The sequence below is a fragment of the Fundulus heteroclitus genome, chromosome 8, assembly GCF_011125445.2.
Source record: "Fundulus heteroclitus isolate FHET01 chromosome 8, MU-UCD_Fhet_4.1, whole genome shotgun sequence".
NCBI classification, from domain to species: Eukaryota; Metazoa; Chordata; class Actinopteri; order Cyprinodontiformes; family Fundulidae; genus Fundulus; species Fundulus heteroclitus.
Window position 1 is genome coordinate 12,863,089 of NC_046368.1, and position 27,054 is coordinate 12,890,142.

At 41.9% G+C, this 27,054-nt stretch overlaps 1 protein-coding gene across 1 annotated transcript in view; it reads left to right on the forward strand.

Annotated features, from left to right (window-relative positions):
- LOC105930971 (A-kinase anchor protein 2) overlaps positions 1-27,054 on the forward strand; it is a 115,750-nt gene that overhangs the window by 39,500 nt on the left and 49,196 nt on the right. Inside the window, 6 exon segments of the mRNA XM_036140117.1 lie at positions 3,197-3,318; positions 17,007-17,121; positions 17,597-17,618; positions 20,413-20,538; positions 22,069-22,566; positions 22,568-22,906. Of these exon segments, the coding sequence (XP_035996010.1) occupies positions 3,197-3,318; positions 17,007-17,121; positions 17,597-17,618; positions 20,413-20,538; positions 22,069-22,566; positions 22,568-22,906 (1,222 nt within the window).

Below are 27,054 nucleotides of genomic sequence, written 5' to 3' on the forward strand. Positions count from 1 at the left end.
TCTCTTATCCCACCGTCCAAAAACATGTTACAAACAATAATCCACTACTCTGAATATTGTGTGTGAATGGCTGGACCTCTCTGTGTGACCCAGTGATTGACTGCTCACTGTCCAGGGGGTACCCCACCTCCTTTCTATTGACCATCTTCCGCTGGACAAAGTCGCTACCCTGCAAGAGCAGAAAATAGAATGATGGAGGATTTTTGCCCTGAGTTTAACATTTCAGTAGATATTTGTTGTAGAGGATGGATTTTTTTTTCTTCTTCTTTCTGTGTGTTGCTATCGATAACCACCGTGAGAAAAACATTATTAGCAAAGACTGAAATTTTGACAATGATCTTAAAATAAACAAGCCTGACTATTTTTTTTAAATAGAACAACTGATGAATAATCTACACTACAGGTATTTTAGGATTCACAAATGCATAAGTCGTTTTGGACATAATTTCCAATCTTATAGACCAATGGAATGAGTTTGGCAGCAGCCCTCCTGGGATAGCTGAATAAATTTGAGGTCAAATTATTTAAACTAAATTATGCAGAAGGATCATAAAATGCCTAACCTGAATCAGAAAGAAGGCTTAAAACTTAAAAAAGGAAACATGATTGGCTGCACCAAATGGCTCTGGCCCCTAATGACACTAGGAGCCACTGTACTGCGCTGGTTAGATTTCTTGCCTCCTGCTTCAGTGCGGTTGAACTCCTGATGTAATCAACATCTGGAAACACAGTCTCATTTTATGGCCATTACCCCCCGAGTGCCACACGGCCAGGCAACATGAAGAAGGCTTTGTTGGGAGCCCTCCAGAGACACGGCGGGCCTGGGAGAGGAAATGGGAACTGGAGCTCAGAGAGTTTGATAAGCACCTCAAGGCTGCACGCTTCAAATCTTTTAGAAAGGAGGCGTTGATCTGAGTCTGGGACCGTGTAAACATCATGCTGATTCCAAAGCAACGTTTGACCTCAACAAGCACTTTGTTGAGATTGTGTCTCCCCAAAATGCTGGATTTTTCCCACTGGCGTCTAGATCTTAACGTTTGGTCACAACTGATATGGGCTTAATATCTTCTTAAGAGCCAAATTGTCCAAAGTGGAAAGTTTCTTTTAAGTAAGCTTGACATAATCCTTGAACTTTACTGTTTATTGTCTTTTTCCTAATCGAAAATGCCTGCAAATACAAGGATAAAAAAAACATATAAGACATTATATCAATTGAACGAGTACATTTTTGGTGAGAACCATGCATAAGGATCATTTCTTCAAAACAACAAATAATTACAATGTGTTTAAGGTTTTCTGAGATTTGAATGGTACGGGTTTTTTCTGCCGATCTGAGCAGCCATATCCTGGCAGCAGGTGGTTAAATGCTTTCTAAGTGTTTGTGCAGCTCCTCGCACTCTTAACTTTAAGCTCCCAGACGTACAGCCAAGAAAGAGACTGAGAGTAAACAGCCAAAGGTGAAGCAGAGTCTTCCCGCTCGACTGTGTTGTGGTAACGACAACAAAGCTGCAGCGGCAGATGGAGACGTTGGTCACATAAACACAGCTTTAGACGGCATCTATAAAACATTAAAGAGTTCCCACCAACCTCCTGTGGTTGAGAAGACTGATAACTCTGTATATTTAATGCTCCATGAACCAACACACAGAGCTCTAAACTTTACTGTAATGCCAAATAGACATTGTGAGCAGTTAACACCATGAGGAGGTTTCTGATTCCTTTCTTTTTACCGTTCCACTGCCGGAACCTGAAAAAGTGGGGTTGAAGCTTGCTGATACCCCTGACCTTAAGGGAGGAGGTTTGTAGACAGAGGGGACATTTCCTTTCCAAAGGTTGAAAATTCCCATCTCTCACTTTAAACTCCTCAGCAGCACATTTTTTCATACTTGTGCTGTGAGCAAAAAAATTACCCATTGATAACCGGACATTTTGTTTCTGTTTGCCGTAACAAATGTACATGGAAACATTTTAATTACCGTCTCCCTGCACACGACTCTCTTGTAGAAAATGTTAAAAACGATGCAATTCCCATGTCCCAGCACTAGTAGGCGTTATGTTCTTTGAGTCTCAAGATGTGCACGCATAAAGGCATGTATGCGTGCAGGCATCTTGCATACAAACATTCCCATGTCCCTTGTCTGCTGTTAGCAGGCGTACTGCACATGTGCCACTGCTTTCTCATTCACTGAGATTCTGTTTTTCCTGTGTGCACGAAAACGGAAATCGGAATGTTTTCCGAACTTTCCACTCCGGAACTCGTTTTCAACTTGTGCCGTTTCCAGAGAAGACGCACGCAGTTGTGACTTACACGAACATTAGAAATGCAACAAATCATTTACAAAAATGTTGTGCACAAGGTACTAGCTGATGTTTTTTTTTTTTTAGCATAAAGGAGCCATAAGCGATATTTCACCACTAGGTGGGGCTTGAGTACCGTCTGTAGACCAAAAGAAGATGGACCTCCACTTAACAGGCTCTTCACAGCTGACCTACGCAGACTGTTCCTCCCTTTAAGGCTCTGTTGAAAACCAAAGTATACTCTGGCTTGTGGTTCGAGTTGAACAGAATATTGACATCGTTGGCAGCAAACCGAACGTACAAAGTTTAGCAAATGTTGAAGAATTACAGTAGTTGTGTTGCATCTCTTGGAGTAATTTTGTTCGTGCGAAGCGAAAGAACAATCCCGAAGGTATTTGGAAGGGGAGCAACCTTTAATTCACCTAAATTACGCAACAGGATTCCTATTTAAAATAACTTGTTCTAGCCTTTTCAAAGTCTTAATGAAGATCCCCATCATCCCAAAAGATTCTCATCTTTGCAGAGTTAATCTAGGGCCTAGTCATGTATTTTGATCACACACAAAAAAAACACAAAACAACATGCTTATCTTCAAATAAATCAACATATGGCAAGCATTCATTCTCATAGTGGTTACCTGGTCCTTTGTGAGCCTAAAAATTAATTTGCTATCAGCAGACACATACATTGTTATGCCATCTGCAATGTCTTGCAGTAAAGTGACAGCTAGGTGTGATGGAAAACCAACCAATCTACAGGGTTAGGGTTACTTAACCGCTTTTATGACCAGAGGGAAGTCTGGCGTAGAAATTTGTGAAGTCGCAGTACGTGACTAGGTCCCTTTAGTTAAGATAACTGGTTTTGAGTACTCTTTTACCATGTTTTGTGTCCCCTACAGTCCAAAGCGATGCGTGAGCGATGGCTCCTCCAGGGAATGGCAGCTGAGGAAGAGGCAGCACGGCGGAAACAGCTGGAACACGATGAAGAACAAGGGAAGAAGCTTGAAGACATGATACAAAGGTACCACGCTGCTGCTTGTCTGAATTTGGGCTTTTTTTTAATGCTAATTTTGGCAAGATAGCTGGCTAAAATATTACAATTCATCACAGAATACACTGATACGCAGATCTCGAAGTGTGAAAGCAATCCGGCTGTAAAACAGTCTGACTCTGAACAGATGTGTGTACCGCTAAATTAAATCTGCCACATCTGTTAAATATGCTGTTGCTCTGTTTGCTTTCTGGTACCGCAAGCTTTAATTTCCCTTAAACAGATTGTATAAACTATTGGAATTCCCTTTCCATTCTTGTAGTTTGTTGCTATTCAGTCCTGTTTTCTTTTGTGTGTTTTATTCATATGTCAGAAATTTAAATGCAAAATTGGTCTGTGTCTTCTTCTATCAAAGAGCAAACATCAGTGGCGGCGTGCGTCAGATGTTACGCCTTTCATCAACACCTGCAACCATAAATAGAAAAGGTGTCATTTGGATTTGACGAAATGAAGAGGGCAACTGAAAAGCAGGGCGTAACCTTTTTTTTTTTTTTTTTTTTGAGGAAGTATGACAAATACCGAGCAGATTGAATAATAAAGAAAACGGGAAAGAGTGATGTGATCCCGCATGAACTCCCCTTGTTTGTGTCTGTAGGAGGAGCTTCCTGATTCCCACTTAGCATTGCTGCAAGACAGTCACTTATTCCCTGGTGAAGTTCGGGGGATGAGATCATGCTATGAATAAAGTGCCAGCCAGCATGATACTAGGTTTGAGATTTAGATTGTGCTGCTTCTCAGAAACCGAGGCCGAGTGGTTTTAAAGGAACAGAGTCTGCAGGCGGTGCAGTTATAATATGGTCTCTGAAATTAGACTTTTTTTAATAAAACAAAGTAAAGGAGTCCGTTTTTTTTTCTGGATTTGACCCGACACCAGCTGCAATAACATTAAAGTTTAATCAAGACTATAGACCAGGCGTGTCCAAAGTGTGGCCTGGGGGCCATTTGCGGCCCCTGTGCTGATTTTGTGTGGCCCTTCAACTGCGTTTCAAGAAATATTTGGACGACCAGCACTGGTGGCAGATGCAGATGGAAACTTTTCACTTTTAATTAGGGAAGAGTTATTATAGACAAGCTAAAATCTTGCAATTAAATGTTACGCACAACACGGAGCATTTGTCTTTTAATAAACACATTTTACATGTTCTTTAATTTCACAGTGAATAGGACCATGTCGGTCCAATGACTTTTACTCAAATGGAGACTTTGGTGCATTAAAATCTCATTGGAATCCATTCACTAAAATTGGCTAAATAAAGATAGTCTATGTTTTCATTTATTTTAAATGATCATATTTTGTAGTGTGGGTAGAAAACATTCAACAACGATGGGGTGGTTCTATTTTTCTGGCCCTCGGGTATTTTTTGACTTGACAGTTTTGACTAAAAGTCTGGACACCCCTGCTATAGACTGTTTTTGTTTTCTAATGTTTGGGGAAAAAAGTATATATTTTGTTTATCCTGTATTTAAACTCATAAAGAAGTGACCACAGCTTTGGTTTTTATCATTTATACGGGCCAGCTTGCTTGAAAACAAAACCATGGATCAGAATCCTGGTTGGTTTCAGGTGTTTACGTTGCCCAGCAGTACATTTCAATAGCATTTATACCCATGTCCACATCCTCAGCCCTGATTATCTTCCCAGTCCCTACTGTGTGGCTCAAAAGGTTCAGTCTTAGTGTCCTCTGCATATGTTTGCTGTGTCCCAGAAAGCTGTAGGCTATGTGTTGTTGAGGCTTTCTAGTTGTCCTTTCAACAGATTCTTCCACCTGAGCTCTGAATCTCTGCAGCTCCTCCAGAGACAACAAATAATCACTTCTTGGTTGATTATTTGTTTCATGTATATGTGCCTTAGGCGGGCAGTCAGTTTAGGTGGATGCACACCTGAGATGCTCCTTGAGATGTTTCATGGTCAAGCCTGCTTTAAACCTTTTCACAACCTTCTCCCTGGCCTGTCTGACGTGTTCCTTGCTTCATGATGCCACTCTTGTTGTTTACTAGTGTTCTCCAACCAACTTGGCAAGTCTTCGTAGAGCAACTCTGTAAAAAGACACAAATGGTGGACTTTATTCATTAGTAACTATCCTCTCAAAGCAAATGGTTGCATTGGATTTTGTTCAGAGGAATCAGAGTGAAGAAGGCTGAATATAAACACAATTTTCAGGTTTTTAATGGTAAAAAAGTTAAAAACAGGATGCAACATTTTCCTTCCACTTGCTAAATATGGTCTAATATTAGTTTAATTTGTAACATTGTTAAAAAGTTGAAGTGTGTGGTTATGGTATGACAAGATTTGGAAAAGGTTCAAGGGTATGATCCCTTTTTCGAAGACAACATGCAATAGCTATAGATGATATACAATATAATGTTGCCATCTGAAAACTAACCATGCTTGATGAATATTATAGGACTTAAAAATGTTTAGAGGGGGCAGATGTACGTTTTACTTTGTTCTTCATGAGAGGAGCTCATAAAACTGAAGTAGAGAAGCTGAGTTTTCATATAGCATTAGAGGGGAAAAAATGCAATTTGAAATCTTTGCTAAATCTTTGGCAAATGTACTAAGGAAGAATGTATTTTTTTGTGCTTTCGAGTGAAGCAAATAAAAGCGATGAGTCTAATCCCGTAAATATTCCTTCCAGTTTCGAAGAGACATGGGAAAACAAAAACGCAACCTCAGCAACAACTAAAATTGAACCGTCTTCAGGATTTAACTATCTGCGGATGGAACCATGGTGGCTTCTTCTCGCTTCTAAAAAAAAAAAAAAAGTAACTAACATTAATAGCGGCTTGAAATCTTCTTCTGAAATACAGAGATGGGAGCCGAGCCAGATGTTCGGAGCCGGCCTGCCGTCACAGACTCGCGCTCCGACTCCAGCTCCTCATCTGTCACCTCAGTGCATGAAAGAGACTCTGTTAAATGCTGCGGATTATCACTCGCTTTGCAATAACATCAACATAAGACGGTGTCAGGAACACGGAGCCAATAGTCGATCTGGTGTAAACAGAACAGCAGTGAATGGTCAAAGGGCGGCCATTGTGGGGCTACAGTACAGTTGTTATGTGGATCTATTTCCTATGAATCACTTCATTCAGCTGCTGTTCAGCAGAACCTCTGTCTGACACTCTTTGAAAAAGACATATTGCTCTTGGTGGTTTTAATTACTTACAAACCCAATTATGCTTTTCATAGCACTACAGGCTCGTGTGTCTGCCTGTTTCCTTTTCCTTTTTTTCCCCCCGCTATAGCAGGACTGAAAACGCTGGAAGCAGCAATTTGAAGAGGTCAGAAATAATAGTCATACTCAGCAAGCTTGTGTGTGCAATAAAACAACTGTGATTTCAACCTAACAGAACCCCAACAAAGGATGGTGTTTGCACAACTGGAGTCAGTTTCCAAAGCAGTATGGTGTGCCAGAATAAATCCAGGATTTATTCTGGCACACCATACTGCATGGAGGTCTGACCAAATGGAGATGCAGCATGCAGCACAGGTCCTGTAAAGTCAGATTTTGACGCAGGTTCTGTTGTGAAGCAAGATGTTAGATTTGCATTTAATCAGAAGTGCTGATAGTTAATACCTGCTAATGAACTATAACTCATGTTGTATCTGCACTGCAGCCACATTTGACCGTTTTCCACCCAGACTGATGTAGCTTAGACCGAGAACTTTGAATACCTAACACACCGTCGGACTCTGGCCAAACTATTCCTGGGCTACAATCCCATTTTGCAACTGCTGGAGATGTTGATCTGACTTTTTTACATTGGGGTCACTGGAGAAGGGGATAGAATTAACTTACTCCTGAGTAATGTGGTTAGAAATGTGTAAAACAGAGTTAAAGTGGAAACGTTTCCATCCGTTTCGACGTCTAACCCGTTGATGGAGCGTTAAATAGGATTTGTTTCCAAAAACTGTGGAATGTACGAGGACAGCGAAGCAGCACAGTGAATGACGACATTTGCTTTAAGCAAGAAAAAGAAAAATCTGATTAAAAAGGTATCTGGAAATTTAGACTATTATTTATTAAAAGCATCCATACATTGTTTATACCTGCTTAGGGTCGCCGGGGGGGAGGCTGATGCGTTTCTCCAGTGGTCGTTGGGTGCAAATCAATCCCTGGGCAAACACAGAGACATGCAGAACAAACAAGCATGCACTCATGCACTCAGACCTAAGGGGAATTTAGAGTGACCAATTAAGATAACAGTCGTGTTTTTAAACTTTGGGAGGAAGCCGGAGTACCTGGTGAGAACCCAAGCATCCACAGGGAGATTCTACCAACCCTTTGTCGAAACGATTAAATATGTTACAGAGCTGAAATATTTAAAGTGTAAACGGTGTTTCTAGATGAACATAAGAGGCAGTACATTCATATTTTTTTAGGAGTTTGGTTTCAAGAAAAAAGTTAAATGTTAAAAAAAAAATGCATCAGAGAACATAGCGAGAAGACTAGTAATGGGGCAAAAAAAAAAAACATTTAGAGAATGTGCAAAGACCTAAGGGACTGCTGCTTATGTTGGACCTGTGCTTTGTAGCAAGCACACAATTAAAAATTAAACCTATGCTGAGAAACTCTACACTTTATCATTAGCCTGATGAAATTGTGTGAAAAGGGGGGAGGGGGGGATATTTCCCGTCTATATGTTTGGACAGGAGAGAACTGACGCGTGCTCGCCTGTGAGCGTGTGGATCAGTGCGTGCGCATTTCAAGCTGAGGGTGCGGCGTCTATATTTACTCCCTGTGTGACACCGTCCCAGAATAAACCTGCAAGGTGGGGTCGTGGCGATCTGGAGTCTTTCCACTGCTGAGAGGGACAGAGGTCAACTGTGAGTTATCTTCATGAGCTGGAGTGGCAGGGTTGGGAGTGAGATGGATGCGGCGCGTAAAGGTGCGATCACGAGTAGAGCCTGGATCACGGTGACGAAAAGCACACACACACACACACACACACTCACACACACACACACACACACACACACACACACACACACACACACACACACACACACACACACACACTTCCATCGTCCTACAGTCCCAGTCCAGACGCCCTGTCTGTCCTTGCTGTTTAGATTTAAATACCACATGCACCAGTGGACACTTCAGTGAGACCGTAAGTGACAAAGACAGAGGGCTTGCTCTTTTATGGATGCCTTGTGTTTTTTTTTTTTTTCTTCTTCTAGCTCTTGAGAGCATGCAAGTGGAACAGCTGTGTGTGTCTTCAGAGAACAACTGGGCTACTGAGCTAGAAATGAACAAACGTCCCTTCAGAGTATCCAGTGGAATGTAAAAACTTAATGAAAAACATGCTGTTTAAAAAAAAACACACACACACACAGAAACGACTGGACAACAACGACGGCTTTGTAGACTGTTGGCGTTAAAACTACAAAAATCACATAAAGCGACGTTATCTTTCGCCGTACGGTGGCTTCCTGGAACGTTTCATCGTTTTGTCACGTCACCACAAACTTCAATGCGTTCATCGGGTGTTTGTGTGACAGTCCGACGCAAAGTCGCGCATAATTGTAAAGTTGAAGGCAAAGAATGGATGTTTTTTTTTTTTTGCCTTCTTTAGTAATACAAACCGGAAAGGTCCACCCCTAAATCCCCCGAAATAACAATAAACCCCACTGGAACCAGTGAGTTTCATAAGCTATCTATTTAGCAAACAGAGTTCACCATTGGTTATTTTAAACTCTGTATAAAAGTCTCAGAGATTTGGTAAAAAACATTAGAGAACAAACGGCATCATGAAGACCAAGAAACTAAGGTTTTGGAGAAGTTTGAAGCGGTTTATCCTGAGCTTTGAACATCTCACACATCACTTTTCAGTCCACTGTCTGAAAATGAGTACAGCACAACTTAGGGCTGGGCAATATAGCGAGCTTTTAAAAATGTTGAGATAAGATGCTTTTATTTGTCATTATACATAAAAGGTGCATACAACGAAATTTAGTAGATCAGACGGAGAGTTAGCCTGAGCTGCTGCGACTGAGCTTCTCTTTAGTGGTAGGAGAAACCAGCCTTGCCTATATCATTTATATCTAGATGGTCTATGTTAGCCTTAGACTTAGACAAACTTTATTGTCATTTTTTATGTACAGTGTGCATACAAAACAACATTTCATTGCATACAGCTTACAACAATGTATTGAGATTGCAATTGAAATAAGATAACATTATAATATAAAGTGCAGCAGTGATAAGAATGTAACAAAAAACAATTACAAAAAAGTGTGCAGAAGAATGTTCCAACCATGTTTATAGTGCAAATATAATGGTGCAAAATGGCAGTAAACGTTCAGTTGTGTACTTTTAAATTTAACTGGATTATAAAAGTTCAGCAACTTTGTACTAGAATGATACTTTTATGGATTCCAGTAGGTTATTTTTCAGCCGCTTCTCACATTTATCTACAGCTGTTTGTCGTGTGGGATATTTGAGATAAAGCTTTGATTCAGAGATGCCCTTTTTATAATCACTTTATGAAAATAAAAGTATATTGAGATAAATATTGTATATTGCCATTCAGCCTGAAAAATTTGAGAAGTTATTTTTGGTCGCCCAGCCCTGGCACAACTGTAAACCTACCTATCCAGCTACACACTGCCCAGCAAAGCTGACAAGCCCTGTAAGATAAACTTGAACCAGACAAGCAGCCAGGAGGCCCATTGTAACTCTGGGAGAGCTGCAGAGAGCCACAGCTCAGGTGGACTCCACAGATCCGGCCTTCATAGAAAAGTGGTCGGATAAGACAAAACTGAAAATTCTAGAGTCCATACACAACACTTTGCGTGGCAGAAAACTAACACTGCACACTGCTATCCTAACAGTAACACATGGCTGTGGCTGTATCACTTAGCAGGGACAGTGAAAGTGGTCAGAGTTGACGTAAATATCTATGGAACTATGGGAAATGGAGGAAAACCTTTGACGAAAACCCGTTAGAGGCTGCTAAAGACTTGAGGCGGAAGCAGAGCTTCACCTCCAAGCAGAGCAACTCACTGCAGATTGTTAAGAACGAATGGTCCAGTCAAAGCCCAGACATAAATCTGTTTGAGAATGGTGGCATGCCTTAAAAACGAATGTTCACAGACGTCCTCCATCCAATTATACTTAGTTGGAGCTATTTTGCTCAGAGGAATTAGCAAAGACTTTAGTCTTTGGATGTATAAAGCTCTGGGGACATACACACAGTTCCCTGGGATGGATATTTGGACAAAACACCTACTGAGGCTAAGGAAAGGAAAGGAGGAAAGGAAAGACAGAGAGAGAGATAACAGAAGACCTTCCACTGTGTGGAGAAGAAGACTCTAACTCAGCAGAGATGACCAAAGGGCCTGAATAACAGTGTAGCTGCAGCAGTTGTGTTTTTTTCAGACCTCTCTATCATTACACGGCTGGGATAAGTAAACACAAAGAGGGATATTTAGCCGAGGAAGGTCCTTTCACAGGGTGGCATTGACCCGTGCCTGCCCACGTCGCGCCGGTTTTGGATTGTTTGCTCGTTTTGTGCAGCACCAGAGGGCTTTGTGCAGATGTCGCCATCATTGTGAGGGATCTGTGTGGTTTCCGCTCCACGCATGCATCTGCCTCAGACGGCCCAGTTTATATTTTACCACTCTATTTAAGGAAAGACCAATGCAGCGAGCGGAGGGCCTTTGTGTGCTCAGTTGTACTGACGGCGCATGTATCAAAATTAACTGTGGGTCTGCGCTTTGTAATTAATATACCCTGGCCCACTTTTCCCACGCTTTCATGCGTGTTTAATGTAGTTGCATAACCACACATTACCGTTTGTGTGTGTGTGTAATCAAAGTCCATCCGACTTTCCCTGGTGAATTCTCCCCCTACATTGCGGATCGATATTGTTGCATCTTATCTTGTTGTAGCTATCAATAAATTACCAGACCAGAAAACCTTTTAGCTCTGAACTCGGGACACAGGAGATCGAGGTGCAGGAAGTCTGCAAACTTTGCTGATTGCAGCAAGCTCAGTGAAGTGCCCTTCACTCTGTTACATAATCTTTGCCGGATTTGTTTTGTTTATTTATTTATTTCTGTATTTTTTTTTGGCCTCAGAGAGGTAGCTCTAGCTTTTACAGGTGTGAGACAGTGTGATGCATTTTGGATGCTTGCACAGGGCATCATCTGTGCAGCTGAAGCAGATGGAACGTGCCTACTCGTTTTGTTGTTGCCAGCATTTCACATCGTTCCATTATTTATCCGCAACATGCATGTACAAGCGATTATAAACCCATGACTTTTTTATTTGGTTGAGTAGAGCCTAAGAAGGTGAACATATTCACATGTAGGCTGCAGGTTTACAAAACCTAAAGGTCTGCAACTACAACTAAACAACTATATGCATGGAAGTGAGCTTTTTTTTAACATTTTTGCCCAATAAATCTATTGCACTTTATTCCATTCTGACATACGGTAAATATTTGCTTTAGTTTATTTTTGTGACCAAAAATGATTTCATCTATGCAAGATGTGATAATTTTTTACTAAAGCTGCAGCGCCCTCTACAGGTATTTGCACCTCTGGTTAAAAAAAATGCAAGAAGTCTAAAAAAAGGAACTAATCTTTTGTTGCACAAGTAAAATCTTAATATGAAAGATTTGTTATGGATTTTGATGATGTTTTCGATGAACTCGAGACCTCATCAAGCCTTGTTTTCTGTATTTCCATTTAAAATTTTTTTTCTTAAGCTTTTAATTTATTGCTGTGTGGGCAAATCTAGGTGAGCAGCTATTTTTTCTCATAGCCCTGATTTCTGGCCCACTGCAGATCAGCATTAAAGGTGTTACAACAAATTGAGCTCAAGAGACGACAGATGACTTTAAAGACTTGTAATCCTCCTTTATTTCACATAAATAGAGAAAAGGTGTCAAACATCTCAAACTCTCTAATCATAATAATAATCTCCAATCAGTCCGGGTGAGACTAGTCCATGTATTGAGGTTTTGTATTTTTTTCTAACCTCCTCTAATTTTAGGGTGGTCCCAATGCTCCGTTTCTGATTTTACAAGTTTCATTCATCTTAAACTGTTTAGCTTTAGTTTAACAAAGTGCTGAGACAATTAAAAACCAGCTAATACCAAAAGCAAAGTGAACGACAAAAATCTTTAAAAACAAAGATTAATTCCTGAGTGCTGCAAAGAATCCCGTCGAAGTAGAACAGACCCTATTCATAGTATTAGAAACTCAAGTATTATGATCTCTTTGGATCAACATTCTGGTTCCAAATCCGCAATATGTTTAAAAATAGTAAAATAATCAGATGTTAGATACATTTTCCCATGCAAAATGCAGAGAATGAAAATGCATTTGAGGTTCTTGTGTGCAGCGTGCCCATATTTTAACCCGCTTTAGCCTTTGTCTGCAGCGACTTATTTAACAAGTCGCGTTTGAAATCGTCTTTTCATCTATGCCACAGTGACAAGTGTGATTATGAGCTTACAGAGTTAATTAAAAACAATACTAGTTCAACGCATGGTGCTTCAAATTTATTCATCTTCTAAAGGAAACTTTTTGTGAGAAAGCCTTTCAACTATTGACCCAATTTCAGAATGCATCACACATTATATTTAAGGTCGTCACTCAACGGCTATCCTTCTTCTCCGGGAACCTTTTGAACTTTAAACAATGAGGCGGATAAAGCCTCTAGACGGGGAGAGAAAAGCTGTGCGTGGATCTGAGGCCACAAGACCAAATTAATAACAAAGGACTCTGAGGGCTGGCTCTGCTGTATGAGGGACTAATTACAAGGCAGAAAATAATGATCACCACCTTCTTCCTAAAAACGTTGGTGTGATGATGTGAACGCCAAATCCTCTCCAAATGATCTGGATTTAAAATTTGGGGCATTAAACTGGGCCTGATGGGTTTCAGTTACAAAGTTAACTTAAGATTGGGCCTCCTTGCCTTTTAAACGCCGTCCTTACTGAGCAGCTGTATAAGCTGTATGCGGGTCACCGTCCTCCACGCTGAGCTGAACTCCTCATGCAAGTCTCCTTATCTTAAATTTGTGGATGTTTTCCCTAATGTGTGGGAGGAAGAAATGTGCATGCACTGATCATATGCAAGGATTTCCTTCATTCTAAAACGTTAAGGATGTATTTGAACCATTTCTTGGAATAATGACACAGCAAACACCATGAATTAATCTTAAAAACATGAAGCCCCTGTCCTGTTATCAAAAACTCCAAGCTGGACTGAAATATGCAGCTTCCCACATGGACAAGCCAGATATCTTCTAAAGAAAAGTGAAAGAACTTCACTTTAAATCAATAGCTATGAGGGAAACCTGGGTTCAAGCAGGACAGTGACCTAAAACACAAGCCAACGCTGTTTTTGTGTGTTTGTTGTTGTTTTTTGCAATGGAAAAAGCAGGAAAAGTTTGTTTCAAGCCCCTGCTTGAACCTCTTTGAAAGTTTTTTTTGGCTGTACCTACAAGAAGGTCTTTGCTGCAAAACAACCACATCGAGTGAATTATTTTTGTCTCTGGTAGGATACGTGCACTGCAAAAATGGAACTAGAAATAAGTAAAATGCTCTTAAAATTTGTGTATTTGTCCTTAATTTGAGCAGGTAAATAAGATGATTTGCCAATGGAATAAGAATATTGCACTTAAAATAGGAACAACTCATCTCCATCATCTTATTTCAAGTGCAGGATGTCTAATTATCTTATTTTAGGGGTGAAAACACTCATTCCATTGGCAAATAATCTTATTTACCTGCTCAAATCAAGGACAAATACACTAACGTTAAGAACATTTTACTTATTTTTAGATCCGTTTTTGCAGTGTGGTCGAACTTCTCGACCATAAATTGGTTGGTTTGTGATCATGCGTTAAATCCCTAATGATTGTTTTTTTTTTTCTTTCACAGTAATCTTCCTCTGCAAGAGTCATAACTGTTGAGCTTTGACCTCTTGGCTTTGTATCCCAGGGCTAATGTCGTTATAATTTTATTCCTGCAACCACTCTCTGCACCCCCCAACAAACACTCCAGGGGGAGAGGTTTTCATCGTGCTGTGCTGCTGTCGCAGACAAAATGACAAATACCTGTAGTGTGGTCTAACTTGGCTGTTGTCTTGGGGACTCGCTGTCTGGCCCTGAATCGTGGAAGCACACGAACAGCTGTAAAAACCAGATGTGCTGCTCCTGCTTTCTGCTTCGCACGAGGAATGCCGTGGAAAGCCGTAACCATGGCAACTGCGCGTCGCTGTTGTTTTGTGATAGGATGGGCACGGTGGTAACTGTGGTTTCTCTCAGGATTACTTCTTAGAGAGAGCAATGCTGTCTGAAAAGAAATGGCATGTATTCACTTCCTCAGCCGCTAGATGGCGCCAAATAAAAGCCAATGTTTCATCCACGATCAATGGCAACTTGTAACGCTTTTATTCTTATCTGACAGTCAGACAGATTATTAGGATTATGCCGCTGGCTTTGGCTTGTTTACTGTTCCTTCCCACGCACTGTTAAAATTCAAGTATTTTTTTTTTTTACACACGTTGGAATTAGATCTCTGAGTTCAGGCAATTTAAGTTGGGCGACTTCCATGAGCTCTGAGTGTCCAAGCACACGAGGGAGAAGCTGGACACACCCTGAGCGTTGTTTAGCCACAGTGACTTGCAGAAGGATTTTAACATTTTCACATTTTGTCACATTAGAATCGCAAACTTTAATGTGTTTTTGTGGCATACAAAATATTTTTCTTACTATTGTTATTAATGTGGGTGCCTGTTGATAGTCAGAGCCCTTGAGCTTGTAATAACAGCTGCAAGTCTTACGGTGTAGGCCTCTACCTGCTGTGTACATTAGTAGGCTGAACATTTTATGCATTCTGCGTTCTCAGGCTGGAAAGTCCACCGAAAGATTCTCAAAAGGATTTGGGTCTGGACCTTAGCTGAGTCATTCTAACCCATGCATTTGGGTTTTACTTTGGTCCTTTTCTGTCTGGCTTTATGTGTGGCGCTGAATACAGCTGCATGCCACAATTTTCCGATTTTCATCGCAACACCACTTCCCCGTCCACTTCACAGCTACGCACCACTTTGCATTTTGTTTAGGTGTACCAGAGCAGAAGAGGGTTAAATACAAGTACAGGTCACACTTTTCAGATTTTTATTCGAAAAGCAATTTGAATGTATTCTTTTCCGTCCACTTTAAGATTATGCGCCACTCTGTGTTGCCGTCTCCCCCAAAATTACTGTAAAATACTATCAAGTCTGGGGTTGCAACGTCACAAAATTAATGCTTTTGTTAGACTGTCAATTCAATTGTAAACTCCCAAAACTAAATCCACATAAAAGGAAATTATAAGACAGCTTCTTCCATGTTAGCGTTAAGCTACGAAAGACAATAAACTCAGAAAACAACCTTCAGAGTTATGGTAACTGTCTTGTACGGTGCTATATTTGTTAAAGCCTTTCTTGTAAGCAAGGACAGTTCGAGGTGCTGTTTGTATACACGGACCGTTAAGCGCCTTATTTTAGATAACCCTGACCCGCCCCAAAATAAAGCAATTGTTCCTCTCTAAACAATACTTTAAAGAGTCAGAGATAAAGAGCGCTGGTTGCATGTTTGGTTCAGCTTTCACAACAACTCCGTGCAAGCAAGGGAGAGGGGGGTGGGGGGGGGATATTTGCATCCAGTGTATACTTGACACCACAGCTCCATGACATTACTGCTGCCAGAATAATGCATGCAGCCCTCCCCAGGTGCATGTTTGGTACAAGTACAAAAGAGAGTTGGTTGTTGCATGAGCGCAGATGAAGAAGCAAAGCTGGTCCACGGGTGACTTCACAGCAACATCCACCAAATCTAACAGAGCAACCTGACACATCTGCTTTAGTGGCTTCCAGATCAGCCCTCCAAGATTCAGAAATTGGTTGAAACAAGTCGACTAGTCTTAGTGATGTGTGTTGGGTAAAATGTCGCTGAAATGAAACAGTGCAGTCATAGCGTCAAGGACTGCAGCACATTCACGGTCCCTGGTTCAGGAGTGAGCGCCACTTAAAGGCTCTACAAGGCCCGTCTGTTAATGTTGGTATTGTTTTGAACCCTAATACCTTTCACATACACACATTCTTACGCGCACTGACCTCACAAATACCTCATTTCCCCCGAGGGACATATTCTGCAGAAAGGAAACTAACCCTGGTCCTCCTCCCAGAGAGCTTCCTAGTATTGTTGTTACATCCAATCTCAGTCTACGGGCATGGAGTGTACACGCTTATATCTGAACATGGCTTTGTTTATGTTGCGGTTTATGAAATTGTGAAGATGGTTTTTGAAATTGTCAAGGTTCAGGAGAGATAAGGGGAGAAAAATGCTGGCAATTGGACTCATGTCGGAGCCAAAAACAACAAAACTGCAGCTAAAGTCCTCAGTTTAGAGAGATTTATTTGCTGTCAAATGCCATGTTGCTACATTTAGTAAGAAACAAAGGTTTGTGCTTCTTTACAGTAAAAGCTTTAAAGTGTTTTAAACGACGAATATACTAAAAAGAGTGGACACCATCATTGGGCTAATCTTGCGTAACTGCATTACAGTTCGCAAAATTAGCAGATTTGTTTTTTCTGATTTCCCTGAAAGTAACATCAGCGTTTTGGTCCGGGGGGATTATGTGTCTGCTTGCAGGTTGGAGTCTGAGATCGGTGCACTTGAGAGTGAAGAGTCGAAAATTTCTGCCAAAGAGCAAGTTCTTCGCGAGCGTCTGAAAGAAACAGAACGCTCTATTGAAGATCTGCAGAAGGTAAAAACAACCCAAAAAAAATCCAGTAAAGCCGAGAAAATGTAATAATTTGTGACTTTTAAGTCAAGGGTTTGGATATATGGAGATCATTTGAATAATACTGTACTCCAGCTTTAAAATAAATGTCAATTCCCTGCCACAAAATGACTTTAATCTGTGTTAATCTCTAAATATTTCCATTTACCTTTTTTGAGTATTGCATCTAAAATGTCTTCACTGGGAGCAAAGTGAAATCAAAGTCAAATTCCTTGTCATGTGAAGCAAGTTGGCGATTAAATCTGATTCTGATTTAGATTCAGATTCTTAACTGAAATACTATATCACCACAATGCTGATCAAAAACTGAAGCAGCCTCAGTAACAATGAATGCACAATACATTTGATATGAACGGCACAGAAATAGCTCTCATATTTTTAACCTATCAACCTACTCTATTTCAATGCCTTAACTAGATGTTGTCTTTTCTCTCTGCAGAGTCTGATGACCCAAGGTGAAGGTAAGACAACTGAAACACATACGTGTGAAGAAGATGCTCACATGTGAGCCTGTAATGGTCACATGATGCCTCTTTATCTTAACACTGGCCTAAAACCACATCTTGGCATTGAAAATTAGCCACAACATGGACCATTTTTGCAGATTATTGGACGGGTTTTCTAAAGTGCCGTAAGAATGCAGTTTGCTCTCCAAAAATATGGAATGTAAGAGTCCCCTGATTATTTTCAGTATGCATCAAACTCCCAAGTGAGGTGGTGGTGGCATCTGGTAGCTGCAGCTCTCAATTCAATTCAATTCCATTTTATTCATATAGCGCCAATTCATGAAACATGTCATCTCAAGGCACTTTCCAAAGTCAAATTCAATTAGATTATACAGATTGGTCAAAAAAGATTTACTCTCTAAGGAAACCCAGTAGATTGCATCAAGTCCCGACAAGCAGCATTCACTCCTCCTGAAGAAGTGTAGAGCCACAGGGAGAGTCGTCTGCATTGTCCATGGCTTTGCAGCAATCCCTCATACTGAGCAAGCATGAAGCGACAGTGGAAAGAAAAACTCCCCTTTAAGGAAAAATCTCCACCAAAACCAGGCTCAGTGTGAATGGTCATCTGCCTCGACCGACTGGGGGTCAGAGAAGACAGAGCAGAGACGCAACAAGGGTCTGTCCACACCCATGTGTGTTGGCCTTGAAAGATGCTGAAGCCAGACTGGCCTCATGACAACTTTGCAACACTCTCGGTGGTGTGGATGATATTTGCATTGCATCTGCCACTGCACACGTTTAAAACTAAAGGATGCTGGTGAAGATTCTCAGTCATCCGGGTCATGGTCATTCCAAAAAGAGTAAAATACAAAGCAACTGGACTTGTTTTCCATAGTTTGAAGACGTTTCGCTGCCTATCCAGGAAGCTTTCTCAATTCAAAAAGTTTGGAGTAATGTGGAGTAACGGAGTAATGTGGAGCTCCACAGCTCCATTACTATTATCCAGGAAGCTCCACAGCTTCCTGTATAGGAAGCGAAATGTCTTCAAACTACGGAAAACAAGTCCAGTTGCTTTGTTTTTTACTCTTTTTGGAAAACTAAAAGATCTCACTAAGCAGCTAAGACAAGCTATCTAGTATCTTCAACCTTCACATTAAAGGACCATCATCATTACCCTTGCACACAGCGGTATGTTGTGGGCTTATGTGAAATTGGACTTCCAGCTGGGGAGAAGTACATACACCTCCAAATTGCGCATGTCAGACAGTTTACAGTTTACCAAAGAAGTTATGGGTTTTTCTGTCTGCATTACAAATGCATAATGTAGCCTATTTGTCACTCTGGGATAGTGTTTAGTGATGAGAAGGAGAAAGAAGAAAAAAAAACAGGTTTAGAGTATCATTTTATAATTTCATAGTCATAAAATCCAGCTTTGGGCTTAAAGTCCCAGTCTTAGTGCATTACTTGAGTTAGTAAAAACAACCGATTTTTTTTGTTTAAAGTGCATGATTCATTTTAAAAGCACTCTCCAACATAAATATACAGCGCACTGCTTAAGGTTGGAATTATCGTGCCGACTGGATACCCAGTGATAACACGTTTGTCGTTTTCACAATTTACCGCACTCCAACAACTTTCTAACAGTCCTAGAGGTCCTGGACTGTATTCAGTCTTAGTCCAGGATGAACGGAGGCTCAGAACACGACAGACTGAGAACCATTTAGTATGTTTGTTTTTTTCAAGACAAACTATATCTGCAATATCCTAAACAAATAAGTTTTTTCAACTAGTTGTCCCATAAAATATTTCACAAAGGCACAACAAGGTCAACCCTTGTAGTCTAGACAAAGTTTTTAGTCTGGGTGGCTTAGGTGAACTTTTAATGACTAAATCAACTGCAGCATTTTTAATCATCTTCTTACTTGTGCTGACTTCGAGGATCTATCTTAAAGGCCTCGTTTGCTTGTGTCTCGCGGACATTATGCCGGATTAATGAAACTTCACTATCTAAGGCTTTGGTAATGAGAAATTGCAATAAATTTATGCACAAACGCACACGCACATATTGAAAGTGCAATTGCTCGACCCTGGACTGCGTTTGTGTGCATCTGCGTGGGGATGTGAATAATAGTCTCGCTGAGGCAGGAGAGCTGGAAGCCAGCGCTGGCACCTGAATCCCCCAAACACACAGTCAGCCACGCGCACGGGGATTCACGTCGACAGAAATACTATATGTACATGCCTTGGGATGGAAAAAAAAAACTCTCACACACACACACACACACACACACAGCGAAGCTCAGCGAGACTATTGTAGCTCACACACACACGCACACAAGGCCATGATTCTGCAGCCTGCAGCCGCTGCCTTTATCTCGCCACTATTCACCAGCAAGCCTTGTAAGCCCCCAATGCATTGTTCCTAGAGGCACACACGCGCGCATAGACACACGTATGGAAAGACAAACACACAACCGCGGACATGCACGCGCTTCTGCTGCATAAGCACTGTACCTCAGGGGTACCAATGCTAACACAGACACAGAGAGAGGAGAGTGGGACGGCGTTATTGTGGATGGGGGAGGTCAGGGTCATGCAGGGGTGGGGTTGGTTTTCCTGTACGGAGGCTGGGCTCTGTGTGTGTGTGTGTGTGTGTTATCTTCCAAACGGGTGTGGTTTCACATCACTGAGGTGTGTGTATGTGTGTGTGTGTCCAGCGTGCTCATGTTTACGTATCACCAACAGCCCAGAGTTGGAGTTGAGTGAGATTCTCATGTGCCATTTCTCCTCCTGCTCTCCCGCTCACTAGATGCTGCCGGCCGAATGTCCGCCCCCATCTCGGACCACCAGGACCCAGATCCCAACCACCTAGACCTGGCCGCTTATCTGCGAAGCGGCCGACCTGCCTCCGGAGAGCACGCCGCATCAAGACCTGGTAAGATTCAAGGGAGGAGAGAATAGGGGGAGAGAGAGAGAGAGAGAGGGAGGGAAGGGAGGACAGAAAGGTCTTGGGCCTGAGCCAAGAGAGATTATGACCAGTTTGACTTGACAAGAATAACAGACGAGCCGACATATGAGCTAACTTTTAAGCCACTTTTGTTAACTATAAAGTTTTTAAAAAGTTACCCAAGATAACTTCTCTTACTTAAAAGCCACACAAATGAAAGTTAAAGAAAATCAAGAGTGGATTGATGCTTTTCATTACCTTTTTTTTTTTGTTTTAAAAGTTTACTAGTATTACCATGAGGAAAAGCGAAACTTCACCACAACTGAGTTGAACTACTTTTGTTCTGGAAAGGCAGCGTTACAAAGCGATAATGACATACTTCGGTAAAGTGTGGCTTATTTTCCCTGCGTGCGCGATTCATTATATAAAGGGCTGCTGACTGTGCAGCGAGCGCATGAAAAACAAAAGCTCCATTTCAGCAGCTGTGGCGTTTCGGCATTCAAAGTGGGAGCTGCTTGTACAGCGCCCGTCATGCTCATTGGCACCCCGGTAGAGAGCTGCAAAAACCCCATTGAATTAAGTTCAGTGTTGTAGCATTAGCAATAATCTAATAGTGAAAAAAAAAATGATAAAAATCCAACCGTAGACGAGGTGATCAGACAGAGCTCCGGTGTCGTCTGTCTCACTCCTCCACAACTTTTTATTTGAGTACAGTTATTTGGTAGACTATAAAATATTGCAGCAAAAAAAAACAACATTGATTTTTCACAACATCAGTGTCCTGTGGCGTTCAAACTTTGTGCAACCCTCTTTTTTTTCCCCCCCAATATGTCGGACCGGTGGTGTGGGAACAGAAAAAAAGGCCTTTAATTGGCACACATTCCAAGCAACCAGCTGTCACATAGATAGCATCTCTTGGTTGGCATGGAGATTCGGGGACCCCTAGATGTCACTCAGGTCTCTTAAAAACGAGACCTGAGTGACGAGACCTCGTTCGACACATTTTAAACCGTTTAACTCTTGCTTGACTTGACAAAGTTTAGAATAGTTAAAAAAATGTTTTTATCTGCCTAACTTGAATAGCGTGTCCGCTCGTCTTTCTTTCCAATATTGAAGATTGACTTTGAGATTGTGCCTCATATCGCATTTATAAATCTGGAGAACAGAAAGTCACGAGTCACTGATTGAAAGCACAAATCAGAAAAATGCTTCAGCCACGTTTATTTTATAGGAACTGTAAAGGGAGCCGTTGTCTGTTGATCTTAACTTAGTTTAATTCCCACACTTATCTGACTTCCTCGTGTTCTTGACAAACTAATAATAGGTCCTGTTCTACTTACATCATACGCAGCAATAACAGATTTTATTTTAATCATCACTTTTTTCAGAAACTGTTTCTGTGTGCGCACACTTCATCCCCTCACCTTTTTGTTTCACTGCTCCCAACCCACCCCTTAACTCCTTCTTCACCCCCCCCCCCCACCCCCATTCCCCCACCCCCACCCCCTGTTCTAACAGCAATGTTCGCCATGGAGATCAACGTGCAGCACGACCCGCGGACCGGCGAGCAGCGCATCCTGTCGGCCAACCGCGTCAGCCCGTTGGAGGCGGCTTCGCGGGGGGTCAAGGTCTACGACGACGGCAGGAAAGTGGTCTACGAGGTCGCGTCCTCCGGGGGCGTCTCCACCAGCGCCGTGGAGAACGGCTGGAGCTCTGCGCAGGTGGACGAGTTGGTCCAGCGAGCTGCCCGGCCTTCACACGCGGGAGGAGGGGGAGACGGCAGGAGGGGTCAGGTGACTGTGACCCCAGCGGCACGTCAGGCTTACGTCTCCCCTGCAGATGTCGATGATCTGTCACCGCCCTCCTGCGCCCCGCCATCCGTTCCTTCAAGCCCGCCCGCCCAGGTCACCCTCCAACGGGAAACCCGGCTGGGTATGATGCCCCCTTCCTCGGCCCCCGTCACCTCCCAACCAGGCTCTTCGGCCCATCAGAGCAACGAGCCGGGCTCCCTTCCCCCTGGCCAGCACGGAGCACCCCGTCACCATGGTGTTCCTCGGCTACCAGGACGTTGAGGACACGAGCGAGAGCCGGCGGCTGCTCGGCTTCGACGGGGCCGTCAAGGCCGAGGTGGTGCTCATCGACGAAGACGACGAGAAATCTCTGAGGGAGAAGACTGTCACCGACATCTCCATCATCGACGGCACCGCCGCCGACCTGGTGTCGGGACGGCCGGCCACCTCCGAGGCCGTCAGCACGGAACTGTCGTCTGACGGACGGGAGCCGGACAGCGCGTCCTCGCCCCCCGCAAACCCGGATGCAAACATAGCCCCGCCGCCCGGCCTCACCCCCGCCACAGGTACAGACAAGAGGAAACGGTGCCAGTGCTGCATCCTCATGTGACTGAATCTTCTCCCTCTCTCTCGAGCTTTTATTATCACCTTCCTCCCTTCTGTGTTTGGATGAATACTAACAGACACTCTGACTTCCTCCTTCCTCCTCTGGACTCTAAGCGACTGGCACAAACACACTCCATTTCTCGTCTCCCTTTTGACTTTTTACTCAGCCACCTGATCCCTTTTGCTCTCCTCTGTTAACGTCTCCATCTGCTGTCTTTTCGGACAAAGCGGGCGTTTTGTGACTTCAGATTAACACGGAAATGCACAAAATTAGCTGTTGTTGTGCTGCTAGTAAGAAAAATGGAAAGAATATTCATACCTCTTGAACTTATTTACATGGATTTATTTTTATTGGGATGGCGTGTGGATAGACCAACACAAGGTGACGTGAGAGGAAAATGGCCAGTGGTTTTTAAAATTATTCATAAAAACACAGCTCAGGTTAGAGAAGACAAGAGAAATTCTGTCTTTATGGAAGTGTGGCAAGAAGAAAAACACAGTTGAAAAGAGGGATGCATGATATAATCGGCATTAGCTAACATGTCGGATATCGGTCCGATAAGTAAAACTGGGCCGATATTAACAACCAACAACCTTTATTTCCATCTAGTTGCCCTTTGTGCCTGTGTTTCAAGAAGGTGAGGGGACGCGGTTGGTCATGTGACGGTGATGCATCACAGCCAGGATTGTTGGCTTTTTAGATGAAGCAGAGATGCAATGTCGGCAGTGCGGTCGTTTTTTCACGGCGTCGAAAGAAGACATACGAAAGGCAGCGCGTAAGTCTAGAATTTAACTCACATTCAATGATTCAGTTAGCATAGTTTTCAGTCGCTACAAAACTCTACAAGATTTGACCATCGCAGAAACGTAAACGTACACGTCGTTAAATATCGGTTATCGGACGTAACAGCGATACTAATGTCGGATATCGATGGCGGCCCGAATTTTCAAAGAGGTGCATCGCTAGTTGAAAGATAGTCATGAGTAATTCTCTCAGCTTTCAACAATTCACGACAGACACACAGCAGACATGTGGAGGAAGGTGCTCTAGTTAGAGACCAAATTTTAACATGGTTAACATGCAAAATGTCAACCATGTTAAACTGTCAAACATTATGATGATGGTGGCATCATCATAATGAGGGATGCTTTTCTTCAAGAGGTAAAGGAAAGTTGGTTAAAGTTAATGCTGCTGCACGGTGCTTAAAGCAGAAGGAAGCATGTTCAAGTCTAAAAAAGAATTGAAACTGGGATGGAGGTTCACCTTCCAGCAGGACAAAATGTATTCATGTGTTACAACGGCCTAGTCAAAGTCCAGACAAATATCCAATGGAGAACCTGTGGTAAGACTCCAATCTGGTGTTCACAGACACTCTCCATCCAGACTTACTTTGCATAAAAGAATGGCCGATGGTTTTAGTCTCTCGATGAAAAAAGACAGTGGAGACTTACTCCTTAGCAGTGAAGGAAGGTGAATACATATGCGTGCCACACTTAAGATTTTACAATCATGCACAATTTCCTTTGGTGTATCAGATGAAGTCCCAATAAAATACAGCAAAGTTCATCATTTCGAGGTGACAAAATGTGGAAAACTTCAAGGGGTGTGAATACTTTTGCAAAAATAACGGCGTAATTATAGAAAAGTCGGATAATGAAGAGCAACAGGCTGGTTGCCAAATAGGGCTTTACAGACAATCAGTCACACGTCAATCAACCAGATCATCTCCTCTGTTGATGCATCTTATTAAACGATCAAACAGAGCCTCGGTTGTTTCTCATTAACTCCTTCTGTTTGGCCACATCCTCCCGTCTCCTGGTCCGACACACTCCAACAAAAACAATCACAAAGAAAGATGTACGAACTGAACCGGCCCACACCTTCCCTTGTACAGTCTCTCTTCAGAGGACGGAGAAGTGGGTATTTGTTGCCTTGGTTTCTTTACGTGCCTGTTCACCCTACAACACTGATAGTTCTAACACAATATAGAGATAAATAGATGTTTCTATTGGACTTTTCCTTCTTTGCTTCGGCTGTCCGACCACATGTCGTCTCGTTTTGCACCTCAACAACTCCGCCGATGCGTGTTTCCACAGGAAACTTGTTTTTTTTCTCCTCTTCTCCCTCCACTGCTTCCACCATTGACTCCAGCAGTTCCACTGCTGAGGGAATTTCCTCTCATTCTTGTTCTTCCTAGCTCAGCAGCCAATAGGAAGGTCCAGATCCCCGTTTGGCAGCTAGTGGGATCAAAACAGCCAACTTTTGTTTCCCAGTGTGACTAATTATTAAAAGTATGGGCAGCTGAAAAACAAATACAGTGTGGGAATGCAACAGCTAGACACAAAAAAAATTTACAACTACTAACATAAAACAGCGGAAACTGAATTTTAACTAATATTATGTAATTAATAAAACTATGATGCTCCTCTGAGGTTTTAGACAAAAGTTATACACTTTTAATGTTTGTTTAGGTTTTTTTTTGTCTATGACATCACTTAAGTGATGCTGAAAACAAATATTGTGTGATTTTTACAAATACTAAGAAACTAAAAGCACTGCCAGCTCCAGCTACAGGCAGCAGAGCCTTTGTTCAGAAGGATCTGAACATATATGAAGAAATATACATGTACACGAATGTTGTTAAGAGAGGCTCCCCATTTCCACATAATGGGATTTAAAGATCTTTAAATTCCTCAGTTCAGATTCAGCCCAGGGCAGAACATCATTTATTCACAGTCTTAATGCATAAACCCTTATAAGTTGGGTATTGCTAAAAGCAGGTAAAGCGCCTCGACAACCCAATGACCTGTGAGTTGGGTGTGATTCATCTTGGATGTTGGATGTCTTGGCTTTCTAATCCACCCACCAGTTGGACCTTTTTTAGTTGTAAGTCAGACAGTCAGTGGTGTTAAACACATGTGCAGCTGCCCACTATTAGGAAGAAGCGGTAGGATGACACATCCAGCTCACGAGATGAGACGAAACACAATACTGGGTTCAAGAGAGACCTTAGGTTTAAGGAATATCTTTGGGGAAACTACGAATCTCAATATTTCTGTGTGTATAATAAAAGTTTGATCAGTCTAAGTATTTTTAGACCTTCAACCAGATCAGAGGCAGTCCAGACTCAAGAGTGAAACTGTCTTTTCCTTTAGAGCCAATAGGCAGCTCCCAAGCGTATATATATATATATATATATATATATATATATATATATATATCAGAATTGAAATCCAAATATATATTTAGGGTACTCAAACTTAAAATAGTCTATTTACAATACAGTTCCAAATTCATGGAAGCTTTATTTTAGTCTGAAATAAACAATATTTCCTATATTTTGTGGCATTAAGACATATTTTAGATTGAGGCAAGCATTAAAGCCATAATATATATAAGCTCATCAAATCTGAACATTTAGATAGAGGGATGGGGAGAAGCTTGAGCAGAGCGGCGTTCATGCAAGATGTGTCCCTGCCCTCTGATTTTCAGACTTGTAACTTAGATGAACGCAATCAACTTAACTTAAAGGCAACATTAATACCTTCTCCACAGTGATTTGCTGCATCTTTACTGACCCAGATCTTCCACTAAAGGACCTAACTTCCCTTCCTGCTCTGGATTACTAACACTGGTGGACACAACAAATAATGCTTTACGACAGAGAGCACAATTCTAGCACTTTGCGGTCTCTTAAATATGTATTTGTAGGCGACTCTGTCTGCAATTATGTACTGAGCTCTAAGTATGAAATTGCTCTTGACCCTTCATACCAAAAATGGAGTCAATGTGACTGGCTACAGCAAACACGGTGAATCAAGCAGGCTATTTCGATAGCTTATTAAGCAGGTATGCCAGAATCTGGCCTCCTATGTTGAACAAGAATGTAAATATCCTCTATGTTTTATTTTATGATGCATTTATTTACCACATGTTTATAGATGCACAGAATAATTCTAATGATTGTGGAATTAGAAATATTCAGCAATGCCTTTTAGTCACAGTTTGAGCGCACAATGAAGATCTTTATATTTTCTCTCGACCCACTGCTTTGCTCTGTGTGATCTCACCATTAACCTCACGTAACTCTTCCCCATTTCGTTGCAA